Source organism: Rhinatrema bivittatum, chromosome 6 (genome assembly GCF_901001135.1).
Source record: "Rhinatrema bivittatum chromosome 6, aRhiBiv1.1, whole genome shotgun sequence".
NCBI lineage: Eukaryota > Metazoa > Chordata > Amphibia > Gymnophiona > Rhinatrematidae > Rhinatrema > Rhinatrema bivittatum.
In genome coordinates, this window is record NC_042620.1 from 286,921,036 (window position 1) to 286,945,774 (window position 24,739).

At 44.6% G+C, this 24,739-nt stretch overlaps 1 protein-coding gene across 6 annotated transcripts in view; it reads left to right on the forward strand.

Annotated features, from left to right (window-relative positions):
• Positions 1-24,739, forward strand: part of LOC115094347 (TRPM8 channel-associated factor homolog) — a 267,622-nt gene that overhangs the window by 204,911 nt on the left and 37,972 nt on the right. For 4 of the 6 annotated variants that reach the window (XR_003857531.1, XM_029607299.1, XM_029607300.1 and 1 more), the window contains one exon: positions 9,267-9,604. The exons of the other annotated variants lie outside the window; for them this stretch is intronic. Coding sequence is in view for 3 of the 4 variants with exons in the window: in XM_029607299.1 (XP_029463159.1) it covers positions 9,267-9,604 (338 nt within the window). In the remaining variant the exon portion in view is untranslated. The remainder of the gene's footprint in view (positions 1-9,266; positions 9,605-24,739) is intronic. 6 annotated transcript variants of the gene reach the window in all.

The following is a 24,739-nucleotide window of genomic DNA, read 5'->3' on the forward strand; positions in this document are numbered from 1 at the left end:
CCAGCATAGCTCTCTGCTTCAACGGCAGGGGAGAAGAAAAACTGATACTTCACGCATATCCAGCATAGCTCTCTGCTTCAACGGCAGGGGAGAAGAAAAACAACCAATAAGGGCTGAATAACATAGTCTGGGTAAAACAAATAAGCATGGGTATTAGGGATGTGCAGAGCAAAATTTTATGTTCATATTTTTTATGTCCGAAAGGGGGTCCCACTTGCGGCCAATATGGACATAAAAAAAATCCAATGAGTTGGGTATATGTACATATGTGCAAAAAAAAAATTTAAACCCCCTCACCCTCCTTAATCCCCCCCCCAGACTTACCACAACTCCCTGGTGATCGAGCGAGGAGTGAGGACGTCATTTCTGCAATCCTTGGCGAGAAGCATGTGACGTCGGTGGCACGTCGAGTGACGCGGCGTCACGTGATTCCCGGCTCGTTCGCGCCGGACGGCTCGTTCGGCCCAAAAAGAACTTTTGGCCAGCTTGGGGGGGCCTCCTGACCCCCCCAAGCTGGCCAAAAGTTCTTTTTGGGCCGAACGAGCCGTCCGGCGCGAATGAGCCGGGAATCACGTGGCGCCGCGTCACTCAGACGCGATGTCACGTGATTCCCGGCGAGTTCGCGCCGGACGGCTCGTTCGGCCCAAAAAGAACTTTTGGCCAGCTTGAGGGGGTCAGGAGGCCCCCCCAAGCTGGCCAAAAGTTCTTTTTGGGCCGAACGAGCCGTCCGGCGCGAACTTGCCGGGAATCACGTGACGTCGGCGTCACGTGATTCCCGGCTCGTTCGCGCCGGACGGCTCGTTCGGCCCAAAAAGAACTTTTGGCCAGCTTGAGGGGGTCAGGAGGCCCCCCCAAGCTGGCCAAAAGTTCTTTTTGGGCCGAACGAGCCGTCCGGCGCGAACGAGCCGGGAATCACGTGACGCCGGCGTCACTCGACGTGCCGCCGACGTCACATGCTTCTCGCCAAGGATTGCAGAAATGGCGTCCTCACTCCTCGCTCCATCACCAGGGAGTTGTGGTAAGTCGGGGGGGGGGGGGGATTAAGGAGGGGGAGGGGGTTTTTATTTTTATTTTGGCTCAACAATCGCGATTTCCCACATATCGAACATATCTATGTTCGATATGTGGGAAATCCGATCGTTTATGTCGAATCAATTTTTTAAGTAAAAAAAAAATATGAGTTGCGTTTTACTAATGCGGTCAATCCGAATGCACACCCCTAATGGGTATAGCTTGCTTATTGTGGCGGTTACTACCCCTACTACCCCTAACTAATCAAGCTTGATATTTCACTTGGATGCAGCTCCATCACTGCTCTCTGCATTAATGGTGGGGGTGGAAGGGAAATGGAACCAAAGAGCTAAGAGAAACAGATAAGTATGAGAGAGAATGTGTGGGGCTTGCTGGGCAGACTGGATGGGCCGTTTGGTCTTCTTCTGCCGTCATTTCTATGTTTCTATGTTTCTATGCTGTCTCCCACAAGTAGGAGAGCTAGCACAACTGATAGCCAAGGCATAAGAGCTGAGTCAGACAAGCATTCCCCAACTTGGCCAAATGACCATAAGTAACTGCTATAGCAGCGGTTCTCAACCGGTGTGTCGCGACACACTAGTGTGTCGCCAAAAACCGGCTGCTGTGTCGCATGCTCCCGGTCTCTCCTGCTGCTCTTTCTTGCCTGCTGCCGTTGCCGCCGGGCTATCAACACGTTCAAGCCCAGGGAATGGCAGCAGTGCTAAAAGAAGCTATGGCTAGCCTTTTCTTCTTCCCGCACCAGCCCCCCCCCCCCCCCCCCCGTGACCCGGAACAGGAAGTGATACGCGGTGCACAGGAAGGAGAAAGAGCAGTGCCGCGTGATAAAGTAGCAGCGGCGGCTGCAGCATCGGCCCCCGAACAATTGAAGAAGCCGGTAAACGAGAAAGGAGACAGCAACATGAGCCTCCCGTGGTCGATGGGATTCTACTTTCTTGGCTTGCAGGGGCTGAAGGAGGAGGCTGCTGCAGCTACCATTTGTGCTCAGGGAGGGGCGGGGAAGAGGAAGTGAGTGAGAGAAAGAAGCAGCCAGCCTGCGTGTGATTGAGAGCAAGTGTGTGAGTGAGAGAAACTGGTCAGAGAGCTGATGTATGTGTATATGTGAGAGACAATGAAAGTGACTGCTCAAGGCGATGACTGATGTGTATGTGAGAGTGTGAGACATTAGTCAGGGAGGTGACTGATGTGTGTGTGTGTGAGAGAGAAAAAGCATTGAAGTGAGAAAGCATGGGCGTAAGAAGCCTGCTGTTGGGGGGGGGGGGGTGGATGTGTGTGAAAGAAAGCATGGGAGTGAGAAGCCTGATTATGTGAGAGAGAGAGAGCATGGGAGTGAGAAGCCTGTTTGTGTGCAGGCATGAGAGTGAGAGACTGGTTGGTAAGGTGACGGTGTGTATGAGAGAAAGAGACTGGTGTGTGTGAATATGAGAGAAAGAATGTGATTCAGGGAATGAGAAGCCTGTGCAGTGGAGAGCGAGCATGAAAATGAGAGAGAGACTGGTGTGTGTGTGTGTATGTATGTGTGTGTAACAGAGAGAAAGTGATTATGGGAATGAGAAGCCTGTGCATGTGAAGAGAGTGAGCATGGGGGTGAGAAACCTGGGTGTGTGTGAGACAGCATGTGAGGGAGAAGCCTGAATATGTAAGACAGAACATGGAAGTGGGAAGCCTGTGTGTGTATGCATGAGAGAGATCAGGTGATTGGTGTGTGTGTGTGTGTGAGAAAGAAAGTGATTATGGGAATGAGAAACCTGTGCATGTGAAGAGTGAGCAAGGGAGTGAGAAACTTGGGTGTGTATGAGACACAGCATGGGAGTGAGAAGCCTGTATATCTGAAAGAACATGGGAGTGGGAAGCCTGTGTGTGTGTGTATGCATGAGAGAGATCAGGTGACTGGTGTGTGTGAGAGAAAGTGATTATGGGAATGAGAAGCCTGTGCATGTGGAGAGAACAAGCATGGGAGTGAGACTGGTGAGTGTGTGTGTGAGACAGAGAAAGTGATTATGAGAGTGAGAAGCCCGTATATGTAAGTAGAACACGGGAGTGGGAAGCCTGTGTGTGTGTATGACATGAGAGAAACTGTTCAGGAAGGTGACTGGTGTGTGTGTCAAAGACTGTTTCGGAGATGATTGGTGTGTGAGAGACAGAAATTGGTCAGGGGGCATGATTGGTATGGTGTGTGTGTGTGAGAGAGACATGGGCATTAAGGAAGAGGACCATGAGTATAGAGCTTAGCCTCTACTGCTTCTGCTGTGTGCTACAGCCTGCATGGAAGAGGAGTAGGAGAGCTGCTGGAGGGGGTAAGTAAAGGTGGCTTTTTAAGTTTATTTTTCTTGATTGACTGCCATTTTAATTATTTAATATTATGTGATGTGTCTGCTTTTTTTGAAATATTTTATTGGTGTTTGGAGAATTTTTAATAGTTTTTATAAGTTTTTAATTGTTGGATGTTATTCTGTTCATAGCTGTTTAGAAACATTTATTCTGCTTATTAGTATAGTTTTATAATTATTTCTGTGTGGGGATCTATAGCTGCTTGCTAGCTCTGTTTTCCTAATAAGAGGTGTATTGGTTTTTAGGGCCTGATTTAATATTTATAGTGTTGCCTTTTCATAGATAGGGTTGCTCCCATTACTACAGATCCTGGGAGTATGTTAGGTCGGTTCTGTGTCTGTTACCGAGATGAGATATTTTACTAGCATGTAAGAGTTTTATCAGTCTTATTTGTTGTGTTTTCTCAAGAGGACATGCATTGGTGGTAAACTGCTGTCTTTTCATAAGTAGGGCTATTGAGCCTGGAAGTAGAAGGAGTTTGAGTTGCTGTTACTGAGATGACACCAGAACCAGAATATCTTTTGTGTAGGGTGAGTTGTATGGGGAATGTCATAATTCTGCTTTACATCCATTATTGTGGGTCAGGGGGGTTCCCGTGGATGCAAACTGTACTTTTACATATAGCCCTGTGACGATCATGGGTCAGTGTGTTACGCATGTGAGAACCATGTGCCAGGTGTGTCCCGACAGAAAAAAGGTTGAGAACCACTGTGCTATAGCATAATGGCCTTCTTACATGCCAACAACTATGTTGTCTCCATTTGTGGTTTCAAAATGACCAGGCCTTATAGAGTACACTCTGCATGCTCCCAGGATAGGTGTTAAAGGTCAGCGTAGAAGGCAAGGCTGGAGTTTGGGAGGAACCAGAACAATACCAGAAAGCACAGCTTTCTGAGTGTGTGTTTGGCACGGTTTTGTAGCAGAAAGAGTTTGCTTTGCTATTAGTAAAATCTAGGCTTTTAGGATCTGAATTTAAGGGGATGTTAGTTTTTATTGGGGTTTTTTCAGCTTTTGTGTTTTAATCCAAATTTTATTTATTGTATTTTACTTATTATGATTTTATGTTGTATTATGAATGTTTTCTATGTGAGCCACCTAGAGCTCTGTATAGGCAGCATATACATTTTCAGAAGTAAAATAAATAGAATCTAATTAGTTTAATATAATTTTTTTTCAAATCACATATTCCTTTTTCAACCCCCAACTGCTTAACAAAGAAGAGATCACTAATCAGTTGGGTACAGTTTAAGGGTCAGTTCTGGTGGAGTTTAGGAATCACATTCATACAAAACTATGAGTCACACTGCATTGGGGTAGAGAAGAAGCATTATGGGCCGTCCTAAAAAAAGATGATGGTACATCCATTTTTACTGGAGTGGTATACAGGCCTCTGACTCAAACAGAAGAACTAGACAGAGATCTGATCAAAGACATTATAAAGGTGGGAAAGAAGGGGAGAAGTGTTGAATGTTGGTGACTTTAATCTGCTGGATGTGGACTGGAGAATCCCTTCTGCAGAATCTAACAGAAGCAGAGAGGTAGTGGATGCCCTGCAAGGTGCTTTGTTCAAGCAAATGATAATGGAACCCATGAGGGAGGGAGTTATACTTGACCTAGTGCTCACTAATGGGGCTAATGTCTCTAATGTGCGGGTGGGTGCCCACCTCAGCACCAGAGATCATCAAACAGTATGGTTTGATATTGCAAATAGGATCCAGAGAAATGTCACAAAGACCCGAGTTTTGAACTTCAACAAAACAGACTTTGTAGAAATGGGGAAATATCTGGAGGCAGAACTCGAAAACTGGGAGAAAATGGGAGATGTCGAACATCAGTGGGCCAAACTAAAAGGAGCAATTACAAAAGCAATAAATCTATATGTTAGAAAAGTAAACAAAAGTAAGAGAAATAAGAATCCAATCTGGTTCACAAAGGAGGTGGCTGATGTAATAAAAGCAAAAAAGGCAGCTTTTAAGAAATATAAAGAATCCCAAAATGCCGAACACAGGGAGGATTATCTGGCAAAACTGAGAGAGATGAAAACTGTAATCAAGAAAGCAAAAACTCAGGCATAGGAAAGGAAAGATAAAGCGAGGTGACAAAACATTTTTCAGATATATCAGAGAAAGGAGAAATGTACATAGTGGTATAGTGAAATTGAAAGGGGATAAGGATCAATGGGTGGAGAGAGATGATGAATTAGCAGAAATATTAAACAAATACTTCAGTTCAGTGTTCACTAAAGAAGACTGTAGAAGGGGGTGGAGTAGATGAAACTCCATTTATGGAAGATAATGTATGGGAAGAGCTAAGAAAACTGAAAGTGGACAAAACCATGGGGCCTGATGAGGTTCACCCCAGAATACTGAGGGAACTCAGAGATGTGCTGGCAGGTCCACTGTGTGACCTGTTCAATAGATCCCTGGAAAAGGGTGTCGTGCCTAGTGACTGGAGAAGCGCGGTAGTGGTCCCACTTCACAAGATTGGGAGGAGAGAAGAAGCTGGAACCCTCAGGCCTGTTAGCATCACCTCAGTGGTGGGAAAATTAATGGAGACTCTCCTGAAGGAAAGGATAGTAAACTATCTACAATTCGGTGGGTTGCTCGATCAAAAGCAGCATGTATTCACCAGGGAAGGTCCTGTTAGATGAATCTAATTGATTTCTTTGATTGGGTGACTAGAGAACTGGATCAGGGAAGAGAACTCGATAGATTTTAGTAAAACTTTTGATATGGTCCCACATAGAAGACTCATCAACAAAATGAGAAGCTTGGGAGTCAGCTCCAAGGTGTTGGCATGGATTAAAAACTGGTTGATGGACAGAAGACGAGTGATGGTAAGTGGAACTTACTCTGAAGAGAGAATGGTGTTAAGTGGAGTGCCAAAGGGATCGGTGTTGGGACCGGTTCTGTTCAACATCTTCGTGAGCGACATTGCGGAAGGGATAGAAGGTAAAGTTTGTCTATCTGTGGATGATACTAAGATCTGCAACAGAGTGGACATGCCGGAAGGAGTACAGAGAATGAGATAGGATTTAAGGAAGCTGGAAGAGTGGTCGAAGATAGGCAGCTGGGATTCAATGCCAAGAAATGCAGAGTCATGCATCTGGGGTGTGTTACTGTAAAAGATCTATATGCGTTGGGGGTGAAGGGCTGATGTGCACAGAGCAGGAGAGAGACCTTGGGGTGATAGTGTCTAACGACCTGAAGTCGACAAAGCAGTGTGACACGGCGATAGCCAAAGCCAGAAGAATGCTAGGCTACATGGAGAGAGAATATCTAGTAAGTAAAGGGAAGTGATAATCCCCTTGTACAGGTCCTTGGTGAGGCCTCACCTGGAGTACTGTGTTCAGTTCTGAGACCATATCTCAAAGGAGACAGAGACAGGATACAGGCGATCCAGAGAAGGGTGACCAAAATGGTGGGTGGTCTCCAGTGAATGACTTATGAGGAGAGGTTGAAGAAACTGAATATGTATTCCCTGGAGGAGAGGAGGAATAGGGGTGATATGATACAGACCTTCAGATACTTGAAAGGTTTTAATGATCCATGGTCGTCAACAAACCTTTTCCATTGGAAACAATTTAGTAGAACTAGGAGTCACGATTTGAAGCTCCAGGGAGGAAGATTTAGAATCAATGTCAGGAAATATTTCTTCACAGAGAAGGTGGTGGATGCCTGGAATGCCCTTCCAGAGGAAGTGGTGAAGACTAAAATTGTGAACGATTTCAAAGGGGCATGGGATAAACACTGTGGATCCCTAGACTAGAGGATGGGAATAAATAAAGCTTAACCGGCATGGAGCAGAAGTTATTACCCTTAACAGAAACGTGGGGGTAACCTGCACAGAGCAGCAATTGCTACCCTGGGAAGCTTGCTGGGCAGACTAGATGGACCATTTTTGTCTTTTTCTGCTGTCGTTACTATGTTACTATGTTACTATGTTATAAGTAATAACAGCTTCCCCTATGAGGAAAGGCTGAAGAGGTTAGGGCTGTTCAGCTTGGAGAAGAGACGGCTCAGGGGGGATATGATAGAGGTCTTTAAGCTCATGAGAGGTCTTGAACGAGTAGATGTGAATCGGTTATCTACACTTTCGAATAATAGAAGGACTATGGGGCATTCCATGAAGTTAACAGGTAACACATTTAAGACTAATCGGAGAAAATTCTTTTTCACTCAACGCATAATAAAGCTCTGGAATTTGTTGCCAGAGGATGTGGTTAGTGCAGTTAGTGTAGCTGGGTTCAAAAAAGGTTTGGATAAGTTCTTGGAGAAGTCCATTAATGGCTATTAATCAAGTTTACTTAGGGAATAGCCACTGCTATTAATTACATCAGTAGCATGGGATCTTCTTGGTGTTTGGGTAATTGCCAGGTTCTTGTGGCCTGGTTTGGTCTCTGTTGGAAACAGCATGCTGGGCTTGATAGACCCTTGGTCTGACCCAGCATGGCAATTTCTTATGTTAGTGTTGTATACAGGGCACACTTTTTCACTTGGCCATAGGTACCAAATTTCTGGCTACAGCTCTGAGTATGGTATGGAGGGAAAGAAAAGATGCAAGCTTCTGTAGGGGGGGGGGGAACAAGAAGAGACTTGGGGATTGAGGGGGAGGGGGAACTGAGGAATCCAGGGAAGAATGGAGACTCTGACATTGGGGAGAAAGAAGAACTCGGAGACTGGGATTGGAGGGGGAAAGTGGGATCTCTGGGGCAAAGAGGGTATTGGGGAAGGTATTGGGTGCCCAGGGATTTTGAAGTTGGGTGTGGAAAGGTATTTTGACAGTCAGAGTGGGGACTTGGAAGAATTGAATGGGAACTGGACAGAGTGAGGACTTGGGGATTGGAGGGTTGAGGACTTGGGAAGGAGAATGAATGATTGGATGGGGTTTGGGGTGGTGGAGAGTAAAGAGTGAAGAGCTTGATAAAGGGCTCTTGCTAGAGCCCTTTATCAAGACTCATCCCTATGCACTCACGTAAAAGGTAAATATCTTTTATTTCAGTGTTTCATGGAGTACTAAATTACCAATGGAATTGGCATAAACCTATGTATAGCAGAAAGATCCATTCCTCTAAAACTGAAGTGAAGCTATTGCTGTATTTTGCCAGCTGCAGAAATGTGTTTTCTTTTGTCTTGGGAATTGCTAACTAATATATGTTTTGTTTTGTTTTTTTAGCTATTCATTGACCTTGCTGAGGTCTTCACACTCCTCACCTGTCCCAGTCTCCTACATCTGTCTAAATTTAACTCAGCTCATATTTGGTTCTTAGAGTCAAGCCAGACTTCTGCATTAGCTCTAGCTCAAATAATCCATTGGTATCAAATTTTCTGCGTTTACAATCTCAAAAATCCATGACCACTAAGAACATACTCTCTCCATTTAAAAAACAAGCATGAACATAGAAAATAATAAAAGTGTAAGATTAAAAAAAAAGAATCCCATGAATATGAACATAACAAGAAACAATAGTATCAAGAAACAGGAAAGCCGATGTTTTAAAAAAAGCCGATGTTTTAAGCCGGAGTTTTAAAAAAAAGTAAATAGGGTGGTGATGATCGAGATTACATGTAAATGATTTTATGGGGATTCAACTGCTTGTGGAAGGAGTTTTATGTTATTTTGTACCATGCTCTGATGTCTTTTCAGGTGAGCCGCATGTTATCAAATTTTATTAAATATATAAATGATAAATATAACAGCTCCCACCTATTGGTTCCCAAATCATATTATTAAGAGCTTTCAAAAGTTAGCTTGTATGAAAGATGTGGTCAAGAGGTGACACCTAGACAACAAAAGGTGGCCTGAAAAGCTCACAAAAGCTATAACAAATAAACATTTTTAATTTCCACATTACTATAATTCTCAGACACTCTGTTTTTTTTTTTCCCCCCACTGTCTTGCTTTAGGTTCGTTACATTCTGGTTATCCTATAATGGCCTATGACAATTTCTGTTCAGCTATGCTAAACAGGACGAATTTGCTGAAATTCGGGATTTGGGGAGCCATCCATGAGCTGGGTCACAATGTCGACAATGGTGGCTGGACATTGTCCGGTCACACTGAGGAAGCGACCTGTAATCTGTGGACTGTGTATGTCCATGAAAAAGCACTGGGGATCCCAAGAGACGTAGCTCATATGACTTTAAAATCGGAGAACAGATCTAGAATAATAAGACAATACCTAGACAGTGGTCCTAACCTGAGAAACTGGCATGGGGGCATCTGTCTGGAAACCTATCTGCAGGTAATCTGTGAAATAAATAAATTATGCTTATGGTTTTCTTTATTAATTTTGAGTGTATTTAAGTATCTGAAGAGGATTAGTACTCCTTCTACACTGAGACTCAGAACTCCATTTATATCTCAATTAAAACCTGATTTACTAAGCCCTTTTTTTCCTCCCCTATTTTGTTTCTATGAAAAAGAAAGCTTAGTATATCAGGGCCCAGAAAGGAGACCCATGATAAGTAATCATTCAGGAAGGTTGTTCTCATATTTTAAATGCTTATTCTATGTTTGAAAAAGCAGTACCCAGGAGTAAGAATAGCGGCAACTTAGCAATTAATGAGCATATAATGAGGGATTTAAGACTGGTTCTGCTCCAAGCTGGGCAATGGATTATCAGCCACAGTAAAACACAAGGCAAGCTCATCATTTCTTTTCGTATGCTCAAATTTGCTCCTTTGACATTTAGTTCTTTATAGAAAAGAGCAGAGAGCATGCACAAGATACGAGTTCAGCATGGTTTATAGGCAAGAAGTCAAAAAATGCTTGCCCACACTTCAGTCACCACACTGCCTCATGTAAATAATCTTATGTAAAACAAGAATTGGGTTGGCCTCATAGCAAGTAAATGAGGGAGAAACAGCAGCAAGACACAAATAGAAAATTTGCTTATTAGAAGGTAATAAACAACAATGGCTTGGAAAGCTGCAAAACATGTTCAAATGCAGTTCTGAAATGCAAATATGTATCCAGCCAGCATTAAGTCTAACTTTCTACTAACTCTATCACTGAGGAACCCACATGCTACCCACCAAGTTTTAGCATTGGCTCCTCAGATGTACAAACACACCTCTTATACTTTTGGAAACTAGTCTGACAGTTCAGATGGGCTTAAAACTTGTCAAATATAGAATCATAAACATAGAAGCAGGGTTAAAAAGTGTCATATCTGCCCCCCTACATGCCATACAAAGGGGAGAATTTGCCAAATTAGCACCTGAAAAAAAAAAGAGTAAAGTTGATTGAAGCAAGGGCAAGGAAGTCTTCAATGACATCTAATGAGTGAAATTGGCCTTCCAATAGGCAGAGGTCGGGAACTTTGAAACCAGCATGCGGGTGCGGTTTGGCATGCATGCATTGGCCCGTGTCTAGGGACGCGGCCATTTTATAGCCTGCACGCGTATATGTGCTCAGGTTATAAAATAGCCGGGCTACACACCCCTGCACCAAATTTTAAGTGGATGCAAGTGTGGCTGCTCAAATCCCGCTTCTACCGTGTGAATCGGGAGATTTTAAAAGGGCCACGTGCCCACGCCAATTGCCAGTTTACTGGTTTGCCCACAGGTTTGCCCAGGGAACAGCTAGATCTTCTAACCCCCGGGGTTTGATAGCCTACACTCCCCTCCCCCTCCTTCACAGTTACCCAGACTGTTTATACACTCAGAACTGGCTTGATCCTTTTATGTTATAAGTTACACATCATCCATAGCAGAAATAAAGTTACATGGCAGGGGCACCTCGGCAATCGCTGGGGCATGAAAGTATTTGCACGCACATCTCTTGGCCAGGCTCTGAAATGCCCACCCCCCACCCAGAAAACTCCCACGCCCCACCAATTTTTGGAAACTTTTCAGATGTGCACACAGCGGCTTTTACGTGTGTATCTGGGTGCTTTTTAAAATATGGTGGGCGCGCATGAGCCCAACTTCTTTGCACGTCCCCTAATTGAGGCGCATGCCAAGCTTTTAAAAATCACCTTTTAATGTGCACTCCACAACGGCCTTGTAAGATATATTTGTAGCAGTCTTCATAGAGGAAAGCCAAGCTAAATGGTGGTAACTATGCCTGCAAGCACTGAAGCTAAATGGTACACCAAACTAGACACCATGAAGACATCTATAGCACCATTTAAGTGTTCACTCCTTCTAGCACTTACTACTATTTTTGCTACTACTATAAATGATTAATATTTGTATAGTACTATAAGACAGTTCATGCTTTTTGGTGCTTATGATCTAATCAAGACATATAAAAGAAACTTTATTACAGAAATGGTTACATCAGGAAGGGTATGATTAGTGAGAATCAGGGTTTACGTTTTAAAAGTAGCATTTTAATATGGTGTAAATGGAAACATACAAACATGCTTAAGAAGACTATTATATGCATTCAGTGCAGAGTGGAAAATGTGGAGCTTGGATTTAGGGGTATATTTATGTAGCTGCGCTAAAGGGTATAATGCGTGAAAAATGCCGTTTATCACGCAATATACCCATATCACCGGAATATGATATATTTTACCAGAAAACACATCCCTATTAAGATGGACTGCTCTGCATGCAATTTACATGCATAAATTTTGCAAATCTCATGCAAAACAGCTTAAGCTTAGTTAATTCAATGCAAATGAATTAACAGGGTTTACAAAAAAAAAAAAAAAAATTGTGCAAGCTTCATAAATTCCTAAAACATTATCTACAAATCAAAAGGTGTAACTAACTTTTCTGCTGGCACATCAGGACGTTAACTCACATCCCGATGCTCCAGGGCAAAAAACTTAAAGAGCCAGCATCAGCCCTAACCCCGTTACCTCCCAACGTGACAAAATACCCTCCGAGGATCTTGGAAGACCCCACCAATACCACCATCTATCGAGGCGACCCCGCATTAAAAGAAAAAAACAAAACAAAAAAAATGTAATGCTGCTCTGCAATGCCCTGTCCCCTTACCCAAACCCCTCCCTTTTAAATAAATAGCCCCCTCCCAGGTTCCAACCCATCCCCCCACATAGCCCCCTACCCCCCTAATATTAGAAATAGTTCATTGTGTCTAGTGCCCCCAATCCTACTCTCCTTCCTTGAAAAAACTCCCTGATTGCTTAACGGCTCACCTGGACCCCCATACCTTTACATGAAATCCCTGGTGTCTCATGGGGCCACAGCGCCCTCTAGGCCTCAGGCTAATCAACATCATTTTCCAAAATGGTGCCAAACAGCCCGGGCCCCAGGGGATGCTCCAGATTCCACTAGACACCAAGGTTTCATCTAAAGAGATATGTGGGTCTGGGGGTGGGCCACCGCAGACTTTTTTCAAGAAAGGAGAGGTCAAGATACCAGGGACTATTTCTAATGTTGGGGGGTGGGTGGGGGCAGGGTACCTTATGGGGGGAGAGGTTGGAACCCGAGGGCTGTTTATTTAAAGTGGAGGTGAGGGGTTGCCATGTGGCATTAAAAGTAGTTTATTTATTTTAATTGGGGCTACCTCGACAACCGGCGATAGGTGGGCAGGGGTCTTCCAAGATCCCTGGAGGGTATTTTGGCAGGTTAGGGCATACACTGGCCCTTTTAGAAGATGGCAGACCTGTGCAAATGGGGACATCTTTTTGCATTTTCACATTTTCCCCACAATATTTTTCTCACAGATGTTTTCAGAAAAAATATCATGGGGAACCTGCCATGATATTTTTTCTCAGAAGGGAGAAATATCATGGGGATGCCCCCCAATACTTTGCCTCTCCCATGATAAAATATTGTGACTTAGTAAATGACCCCCTTAGTAATGAAGAAGGTGCTTGAACTAAGACATTTAATAAAATGCTGAATAATCGTTTAAGTTAGCATTTGATCATCGGGACTCATAGTGCATAGTTATTTGATATTTTTCTGTTTGTTTTTATCATGCTTAGGATTAGTTTGTTTGTTGTATTTTATATATATTTATGCTTAAGTTGTACACTGCTTTGAACTCCACCTAGGCGTTCAAATAAGTTTATAGATAAAAATACATCTTGGCAGGGCTGGCTCCAAGCTAACCGATACCTTATGCAAAAAATGAAATGACTTCTTCCTCCCATCCCACCCCCCACAACTAACAAAAAACACAATTGTACACAGGGTCAGCTGTAGGGCTAATGCTGCCCTTGGTGAAAATCGTTGATGGTGCTCCCACCTCACCCCCCTCCCACCTGATTCCTGCTCCTCAGGGGCAAAGAGTAAAGAAGTCAGACTGGGGGGGGGGGGGGAGGCAAACAACACCTTCCCCCATGGATCAGCAGCAGAAGCACCCTTTCTCTCTCTCTCCTGACCTCAGCACCATCCCCAATCCCCCCACCATTCCAGTGCTGGCCTTAGAAATATAGAAATACACAGTTTCTAGCTACAGAAATTCTGCATCTACAGAATAAAAAGACATTTTTTTTCATTTTCTATCTATCATGAATGCCTGAACCACACATCACTAGCAGAACTGAGTCAAAAAAAATCTTCAACATAAATTTCAAACACAAATTTCAAACACAAATTTTGCCTAAATGTAGAGATCCTGTTAGATCTCTACTAGAAATCATGCAGAATATTCCATTTGTGTGGAAAGGAAATATAGTAGGAACTCTTGTTCTTGCTCAGTTTGTCATGGCAGGCTGCTCCAAGTTATTTCCACCTCAAGTCCCTATAGAGCAAGACACTGCCAGTCTTCATCTGATAATTCCGCCAGATCCCCCCCCCCCCCCATTGATGTCATCTGTGTGGTGGGGTCAAGAGCCGGGTCAAAGGAGCACAACAAAGGAGCTCTTTTGTGCACAGTGAGGACCAATAGGGCCCTGCCTTCAACTACATACAAAGATGAATCCCAGTTTTTTTCTGCAAGTCCAATGATTTGAAGTCATGGATGGTACAGCGATTTGGCTTTTCATATCAATGACGGGCAATTGTTTGGTTTCAATTTTAACAGTACAAATTGAAGCTCCCCTTTCGAATTCAGGTATTTTTTTAATACTAATTAACACTCAGGCTATTAGGAAAACATTTCACATTATGTTTGATTTAATTTCTGAAAAGAGCTCGGAAACATGGATTTTGGACTCTGATAATGTGATATTAAACCACCTGTGTCCTCCTGGCTATACTGCTGAATCCCAATCTAGATCCAAAGGCTGAGGTGGTGGCCTACTAATTTACAAAGCTAGTTAGAAATATACCATGGAAAATCTTTCAGTTGACTCTCTATATGAAATGTTGACCCTAATTGGTGAAAAGCTGTCTTTTGTATTGCCCGCCTACCTTTTTGAATACTAATATATCTCCTTTTTTTGAACAACTGGTTTCTTCTATGACCAATAAAATAATATGGTCATTCTTGGCGATTTTAATTTGCATGTGGATTTAGATCCTCCTTTCCCTACTACTGTTCTTTTCCTTGAAATTTTGGCATCTCTTAGTCCCAGATAATTCTTCAGTCCACCCATTTGATAGGCCATACACGAGACCTGGCTTTTGTCAATTCCATGCTAAATATCGAGTTAGGTGCCATGATTTGATCATGCTGTCATCAGTTTTGTAATTTCAGCAATTCTAATCTTTTTTTTTAAACTTCATCTTTATTGAGTAAGAGGAAAATACAATGGCACTCAGCCACAAGGGACAAATAAACAAAGGCAACCATTAGAACAACATAACAGCCTCCATATAGAAGAGCCGCTGCGAGTAACTCAATGACTCTCCAATTTTTTCAAATGAGATAGCAAAGTAAAGAAGAGAGAAATAGGAGAGAAACCTCCCACACATCCACACACAAGAACCATACACACACACACACACACACCGCCACATCCATAATCCACAAAGAGACCAGAGGATACCAACCCCTTGCCACCCCATGCAATAGGAAACAGGCAAGTTAAGCCCTGCTATGTTAGTCACCCAAAGCTCAGGAAAGTGTGCTCCCTAGGCACCGGGAGATCTGCCTCAGTGCAAGCTACGTCCCATGCAACTTACGTAGCAAGCATGACCTTGTGCCAGAGCACATAGTAACCCCTCCCAGTAGGAAAATATCTCAATGAAGCAACCTCCTTTTTTTGTAGCATTTCAAATTGCACATGCTGCTGCATCAAACGTTTTCATTGAGCAAATGACGGGGCCTCTTCTATTCTCCAACACTGCAAAATGTACTTTTTTGCCAAGAGGAGAGCCACTGCTGTGAGTTTCTTGGTGCCGGAAATCAAAACAGACCTATCTCCCCAAAGGCCCAAATATACAGCTATCCCCAACCAAGCGTCCTGACAACCCACAACCCGCTCTAAGAAGGACTGTAATTTGCTCCAAAAAGGTTGCAATTTTATACACCCCATAAACATGTGGCACAGGTTCCCAGGAAGGGTCTTACACTTCAAGCAGAGATCTGAATCCCACAATTTCACATTCACATCTAGAATTTGAGATATGTACATTCTGCGAAGGAGTTTGTATTGGATTTCTTTCATATTAGCCTAGAGAAAATGCCAATTTGCCTTGAAGGCCTTGAGCAATTGCTCAGCAATGATAAGTTCCCTCAGAACATCACTCCACAATGCTGTTAAGCGCTGTATATGCGGGGTAGGCAAATTTGTTAAATTTTGTTAAATTTTGTTAAATTTGGCTGGTGTTTCCAAAAAACTTTCCTCCACATCAGTCAAAAGAATGACAGAAATATCGCGTGCGTGAACAGTCGAAAAGTAATGCCGAGCTTGTAAGTAGGCAAAAAAATGTGATTGCAAAATATCCCAATCCTCCCTCCATTGGTCAAAGGAATACATACAGGAAGACTCAGAGTACCCCAAATTAGAGAGGTTGTAAAGACCCTTGCAAAGCCAGTCCCAAAAAACTGAGCTACTCATGCCAGGCAAAAAAGTACAGGTTTCCCACCTACGTCAAATAAGGAGAGATTGCTGAACTGTGACCAAGAGAACCTCTCCACCAACACCAAGGCTTGCGGATTGCAGAGAGCCAAACCACCCTAATCCACAAGGAAGAGAGCTTAGCTGGGTACAAATATAACAAATTAATAGGCCAGTACAGGGAGACCCAATCCGACATCAAACCCTCTACATTGAACTTAGAATGAAGGGAGACCCATTTCTGCACATAACATAGAAGAGTGGCAACATTATAGACCCGCAGGTTGGGAAGGCATCCCCCCCCCCCCCCCACCATGATTCCTACCTAGCCACAGCACATCAAAGCTTATGCAAGCATGTTTACCTTGACAAATTAAATTTCCACCAGCACGCAAAACAAATTGATAGTCCACACCTTAAGACAATGCGGAAGCATTTGCAGGGGGAAAAGCAGCTTAGGAAGGATCACCATTTTTACCAGGGCACAAAGACCCATCAAAGAGAGAGGGAGGGCCCGCCACTGATGCAATAGGCATCGAAATTTAGCTCATACAGTTCATCCAGGGTGCGGGCAATATGAATGCCCAAATAATGAAAATGGTCCCCAGCCTATGACAGTAGAAAAGAGCCCGCCGAGGACTGTGGGAAAACAGGGGAAAATGGGAATGCCTCAGACTTCCCAAAGTTGATATGATAGCCAGAGAAAGACCCAAACTGAATAACCATCCCGATAATGGTCTGCAAACAGTCTTCAGGATTCTCTACAAAAAGCAGCATGTCATTGGCAAACAAGCTAAACTTGACTTTTTTCTCCCGGATTTGTATACCCTGAAAGGAGCTAAAATCCCTTAGCTTGACTGTCAAGGGTTCTAACACAAAGACAAATAGCAGAGGAGATAAGGGATACCCCTGTCTGGTGCCCCTACCCAATACAAAGATATCTGATAAAGTTCCATTCACAAATAGCTCCATCTGGGGACAATTAAATAACAATTTCGTCCAGATTAAAAACCTGTCCCCAAAATTAAATTGCCTCAGCACTGTTTCTAGATAGCACCACTCTACATGATTGAACACCTTTTCTACATCTAGGCTAACAAGAATCCCCCCAAAACAAGCAGCTATGGGCGTATGCATAGCAAGCAGCGCTTTCAAGATATTAGAATTAGGAGTGCTGCCTTTAATAAATCCAGCCTGATCTTGACAAACAAGTTGACCCGCATGGCCAAGACTGCAGCTAGGATTTTAATATCCTGATTAAGGAGAGAAATGGGTCGGTAAGATTGGGGCAAGGTATGGTCATTGCCTGGCTTGGGCAATAGGATAATTGTTGCGAGGTTATGTCTCTCCTCAAATGCACCCCGGTCCCACGCTGCATGGAACATCATTTTTATAGGAGCAAGAGTGCGATCCCCCCAGCAATTTATAAAATTCTAGACCGAAATCATCAGGACCTAGGGCCTTAAGTAACTTTAACCAAGCGATGACGCAACGGATCTCTGCTTCCATGATAGGCTTATCCACCATGTCCCGTGCTTGCTTTCCAAAATGAGAGAATCCCAGACCCTGAAAGAATTCCCTTTGAAACAGAGCATCCACAGATCAAGCCAAGAACAAAGTAGCTTGGGTATTTGCCAGGTACTTGTGACTTGGATTGGCTTCTGTTGGAAACAGGATACTGGGCTTGATGGACCCTTGGTCTCACCCAGTATGGCATTTCTTATGTTCTTATGTAAGAAGAACATAAGAAATGCCATATTTGGTCAGACCAAGGGCCAGACCAAGTATGGCATTTCTTATGTTCTTATGTAAGACAAAATGCCATGCCATACTTGGTCTGGCCCTTGGTCTGACCCAGTATGGCATTTCTTATGTTCTTCTTAATAAGAACATAAGAACATAAGAAATTCCATACTGGGTCAGACCAAGGACCGGCGCCATCTTAAAAAATGGCACGGGCCATCCATTGCTCCTACCATGTTACAGGGGCCAGCCAATGGTAAGGGCAAAGGGCCATCGGCATCATTTTTATTTGTGGCAGCCGACGGCCTGAGAGTGGGAGATCGCTCCTGGGATTCCCGCTGGACCACCAGGTACTTTAGAAAAGTTTGGGGGGGGGGGGTCGGGAGGGTGGGAGATTCTAAATAATTAAATTTAAAGGGTCAGGGTGGGTTTGGGGGTTGTTTTTGTGTGCCCTTTCTTCCCACCCCTCCCCCAAAATGATGAGAACCCCATGAAAATTTAATTGGGATTTCCTATCACTTTCGGGGACCCCCAATACGTGACGAGTTTGAAAATATCATACGTTATTTTCAATCATTAGAAAAACGATTCACATCCTTAGTTAATGGATTTCTCCTCCAAGAAATTATCCAAACCTTTTTTGATCCCAGCTACACTAACTGCACTAACCACATCGTCTGGCAACAAATTCCAGAGCTTAATTGTACTTTGAGTGAAAAAGAATTTTCTCCGATTAGTCTTAAATATGCTACTTGCTAACTTCATGGAATGCCCCCTAGTAGGGATGTGAATCGTGTCCTCGATCGTCTTAACGATTGATTTCGGCTGGGAGGGGGAGGGAATCGTATTGTTGCCGTTTGGGGGGGTAAAATATCGTGAAAAATCGTGAAAAATCTAAAAATCTAAAAATCGCAAAACCGGCACATTAAAACCCCCTAAAACCCACCCCCGACCCTTTAAATTAAATCCCCCACCCTCCCGAACCCCCCCCAAATGAGTTAAATAACCTGCGGGTCCAGCGGCGGTCCGGAACGGCAGCGGTCCGGAACGGGCTCCTGCTCCTGAATCTTGTTGTCTTCAGCCGGCGCCATTTTCCAAAATGGCGCCGAAAAATGGCGGCGGCCATAGACGAACACGATTGGACGGCAGGAGGTCCTTCCGGACCCCCGCTGGACTTTTGGCAAGTCTCGTGGGGGTCAGGAGGCCCCCCACAAGCTGGCCAAAAGTTCCTGGAGGTCCAGCGGGGGTCAGGGAGCGATTTCCCGCCGCGAATCGTTTCCGTATGGAAAATGGCGCCGGCAGGAGATCGACTGCAGGAGGTCGTTTAGCGAGGGTTCCGGCGCCTCGCTGAACAACCTCCTGCAGTCGATCTCCTGCCGGCGCCATTTTCCGTACGAAAACGATTCGCGGCGGGAAATCGCTCCCTGACCCCCGCTGGACCTCCAGGAACTTTTGGCCAGCTTGTGGGGGGCCTCCTGACCCCCACGAGACTTGCCAAAAGTCCAGCGGGGGTCCGGAAGGACCTCCTGCCGTCCAATCGTGTTCGTCTATGGCCGCCGCCATTTTTCGGCGCCATTTTGGAAAATGGCGCCGGCTGAAGACAACAAGATTCAGGAGCAGGAGCCCGTTCCGGACCGCTGCCGTTCCGGACCGCCGCTGGACCCGCAGGTTATTTAACTCATTTGGGGGGGGTTCGGGAGGGTGGGGGATTTAATTTAAAGGGTCGGGGGTGGGTTTTAGGGAGTTTTAGTGTGCCGGCTCACGATTCTAACGATTTATAACGATAAATCGTTAGAATCTCTATTGTATTGTGTTCCATAACGGTTTAAGACGATATTAAAATTATCGGACGATAATTTTAATCGTCCTAAAACGATTCACATCCCTACCCCCTAGTCCTTCTATTATTCGAAAGTGTAAATAACTGATTCACATCTACTCACTCAAGACCTCTCATGATCTTAAAGACCTCTATCATATCTCCCCTCAGGTGTCTCTTCTCCAAGCTGAACATCCCCATCCTCTTCAGCCTTTCTTCATAGGGGAGCTGTTCCATTCCCTTTATCATTTTGGTCACCCTTCTCTGTACCTTCTCCATCGCAACTATATCTTTTTAGAGATGTGGCGATCAGAATTGTACACAGTATTCAAGGTGCGGTCTCACCATGGAGTGATACAGAGGCATTATGACATTTTCAATTGTATTAACCATTCCCTTCTTAATAATTCCTAACATTCTGTTTGCTTTCTTGACTGCTGCAGCACACTGAGCCGAAGATTTTAAAGTATTATCCACTATGATGCCTAGATCTTTTTCCTGGGTGGTAGCTTCTACCTCCTAATATGGAACCTAACATCGTATAACTACAGCAAGGGTTATTTTTCCCTATATGCAACACCTTGCACTTATCCACATTAAATTTCATCTGCCATTTGGATGCCCAATCTTCCAGTCTTGCAAGGTCCTCCTGTAATGTATCACAATCCACTTGCGATTTAACTACTCTGAATAATTTTGTATCGTCTGCAAATTTGATAACCTCACTTGTCGTATTCCTTTCCAGATCATTTATATATATATTGAAAAGCACCAGTCCAAGTACAGATCCCTGAGGCACTCCACGGTTTACCCTTTTCCACTGAGAAAATTGACCATTTAATCCTACTCTCTGTTTCCAGTCTTTTAACCAGTTTGTAATCCATGAAAGGACATTGCCTCCTATGCCATGACTTTTTAGTTTCCTCAGAAGCCTCTCATGAGGGACTTTGTCAAACACCTTCTGAAAATCCAAATACACTTTATCTACTGGTTCACCTTTATTCACATGTTTATTAACCCCTTCAAAAAAATTAAGCAGATTTGTTAGGCAAGACTTCCCTTGGGAAAATCCATGTTGACTGTGTTCCACTAAACCATGTCTTTCTATATGCTCTATGATTTTGATCTTTAGAATAGTTTCCACTATTTTTCCAAGCACTGAAGTCAGACTCACTGGTCTATAGTTACCCGGATTGCCCCTGGAGCAAACTTAATTTGCAAATATGAAAACCAATGGAGGTCTAGACATTAGTTTCACTAAACAATACAATACATCAATCAACCTTGAAGAAATAATAAAAAGAAAAATTAACATATAGCCTCCATAATCCATAAATCAATATAGTGATTATTACAGGGATCCAGTAATTAAGGGAGTGTTACCTAACTAAACATATAGGAAATTACTGCACTTCTAAGCTTCCACATTTCTCTAATTTATGGGAGACAAAGTAATGGGGGTCTTAGCTTGAAGAAACTCTTTCACTTGTTCAACAGTAAAGAAAACATTCAATTCTGCCCCCCTCTTTAAATACATTTACAAGGAAATTTCAGCATGAAATTGTAACCTAAGGAAATTATCTCAGGGCGTAGGGCTAAAAATTTCCTATGCCGCTCTTGTGTTATTGGGGAGAGGTCAGGAAAAATTTTACATTTCCATTCATAAAGGTAATTGGGAACTTCCTGAAATATATTCTCATAATATTTTGCACATCTACTGAAGTTAACAAAGAGACTAAAAGGGTGGCTCTGTCCAACTCTAAATTTGAACTCTCCAAAATTTCAGTTAAATTCTCTTGCAAATTTAACCTGTTAGAATTTACAGATGTTTTTGGTAAGAAATAACATTTATTCACTTCAGGTAGATTCCCTTCCTCAAATCCAAGGACCTCTTGAAGAAACCTTTTTAAAGAAACATATGGGATTTCTCCCAAAATTTGAGGAAAATTTAAGATCCTTATATTTAAATGTCTATTGCAGTTTTCAAGTGCTTCCACTCTTCTAGTGAGATATTGTCTATCTTTAACCATTGCTGCCTTAAAAGCCAAATTTTCTTGTTCTTTTTCCTGTAATTCCAAAACTTGTTTAGATAACACATCAACTTTCTGTTGGACTTCAGTAGACTTTTGACTATTTTGAGAAGCCAAATATTCAACTTTAGTGTTTAAATTGTTCAACGTTGTAGCAACCCCCACCATCAAGTCCCATAGAGCCACCATTGTTACAACCTCCGGGCGTTCAGGAATCCTTAGGGGCTTAACTTCAGGGGTTGTCTCTTTCGGTAATTGCAGGCTATTACCTGTAGGACTTACCCCTACTGCCCCTTCTGCCTGTACGGCTATTGATATTTCCGCGCCATTCAGCACTCCTGATGCCACTTCGCACTCGACAGTAACCCGAGGAGCCGAAGTATCCGGTGATTTTGCTGCTAGCATACCGGAAGGGATTTCCTCGTTCTGTGCGCCGTGTAGAAACGTAAGCCCGGAGCATTGTACCGGGGCTGATCTAAGTTCTGGGCTCAGCGTTGTCTCCTCCGGAGCCGGAGCTTCTCCCTCAGTTCCATGCTCCAAGGGTTCCTCGACAGCTGGTTCTCCTGAAGCTTGTGAAGTAAGGAACCAAATAATATCCTGCTGCATCACCGAAGATGGTGGGGGTGTTGAGGGGTATACCCTGATTTTCCCCTTCCTTTTCGGAGGCATGAGGAAAGGAGAAAGGAGGAAAAAATATCTCACAGATAGCAGGACCTCTCTCGGCTCCTACTCGCGAAGTGCGGCCATCTTGGATCCTGCCCTCTTAGAGCCCTTTTTAAATATTGGGGTTACATTGGCCACCCTCCAGTCTTCAAGTACAATGGATGATTTTAATGATAGGTTACAAATTTTAACTACTAGATCATAATACCTTTCAAACACTTTCAGAATAGAAGGAGTGGTCAACTGACCTTGTGAGTCATAATGAATGTGCATAATGAGGCCATTAGAACGTGAGTTGGACTTAACCAGGCGAGCCAAAAACGTCTCCAACTTATTTCCCCATTGGTGCAGCTTGTACATAAGAAACAGAATATTCTGCTGAGCTTTACATTCCAGCAGAGCTTTAAGTTCTGCCCAAGGGGTGGCCAGCTGCTCCTTAGATGTCTGCCCAAGATCCCTCATATGCTCTCGTCGCAGAGGAATTATTTTCTTAGAGAGATCTAAGATTTTTTTTGTTCCTGGCCCTCTTTCTACACTCCTGTAAGCAATGATATGCCCTCGCTTGCCAAAAGGTTAAACGGTCCTTTTTCGGCTTCAAATTAAATTCTGCATATTCCTGCCATCTCTCTTTGAGAAAAACAGCAAAGCATTTGTCATTATACAGATTTGTACTCACGGCTCAATTACATTCTTATTCCTGGGTCTTTTTTTGATAAACTTGTGGCGAGCGATATTTTGGATGTGCCTGTTTCCTATCATGCAACACTATGAGAGTAAACATTAGGAGCGTACACATTTAAAAACACCACCTTTGTTGCGGTCCCGACCGCCTCCCCCATGTTCGGGGTCGGATCCGCTTACCTTCACCCCGGTCCGCGGAGGACCTTGACGGGCCCCCGGTCCAGTAGGCTGCCAGGTCGCTGCCTCACCACGTCAAGAACGCCGTCTAGGCCACCAGAAGCTCCGCCCCTCTCGTTGCCTCGCATGCGCGCGAGGACGGCCCTTATGTGCGCCCAGCACCCGGAAGTTCGGGACGGCCCCTTTTCCTGACGTCACGCCTCGGTCCGCATTTAACCGGCGTCCAGTCTCCTACTAAAAGCCTTGCAACGAGGTTCTCTGAATACTAGTTGCCTTCCGTTCCTGTACCTGCTTCAGTGACGTTCTTGTTTGACTTCCTGGTTCTCGACTCCGGCCTGCTTCAGTACCCTGCCTGTCTGCCGCCTGCCTCGACTCCGGTTTGCTTCAGTACATTGCCTGCCTGTCTGCCGCCTGCCTCGACTCCAGTTTGCTTCAGTACATTGCCTGCCTGTCTGCCTCCTGCCTCGACTCCGGTTTGCTTCAGTACACTGCCTGCCTGACTGCTGCCTGCCTCGACTCCGGTTTGCTTCAGTACCCTGCCTGCCTGTCTGCAGCCCGCCTCGAAAACGGTCTGCCTCAGTATTCTGCCTGCTTGTCGCTGCCTGCCACTATCCCGGTTTTGCTTCAGCACTTCACCCGCCTGCCTGCTGCCGGTCCAGGCCCTGCCTTGCTACTGAACTCTGTCCTTCCAGTGGTCTGCCCTGACCTTGTCCACAGAGCGTTGGCCCAGCCTCGGATCAGTTCTGGACTCTGTTACCTCTTCTCCGCTTGACCTGTTCCAGGGTCTGCTCTCTCCTGGCTACCTGACTGACCCCCTTGATCAGCCTCTGAACTCTCCCTGCACAGCCTAAGCCCCAAGGGCCTGGGTCCCTACGGGCTCCTCCTGGGGGGATTCCGGGTCCCGGGTGAAGTCCTACCAGGCATCTGACTCCGCCTCCCGGTCTGCCATACTGTCACCCCTGGCAGCCCAGCCCAAGGGTCCACTATCCGACTACCACAGTCCTAGAACTTAACAGCTTGCAAGGCCATGGAACCGGCGGAGGCTCCCAGCCTACAGGCCATTCCAGGAATGGCGCAGCACCTCCAACAACAGCAGCACTGCATCGATACCCTCACTGCTACCGTGGAGCAGTTAGTCTCTCGTGTGGAGGCATTACCGCCAGACCCGCCTCCAGCACCACCCCCCGCTCCGGTACTCAACTCCGTCCCAGTTACCAAGTTACCGGCACCGACCCGCTACGCTGGGGATACCAAGACGTGCCGGGGTTTTTTGAACCAATGCTATGTCTGGTTCACCTTGTTGCCAGCACAGTTCCCTTCAGACTCTGTAAAAGTAGCATATATCTTCTCCCTACTAGGCGGGAGGGCACTCGACTGGGCCTCTCCCATGTG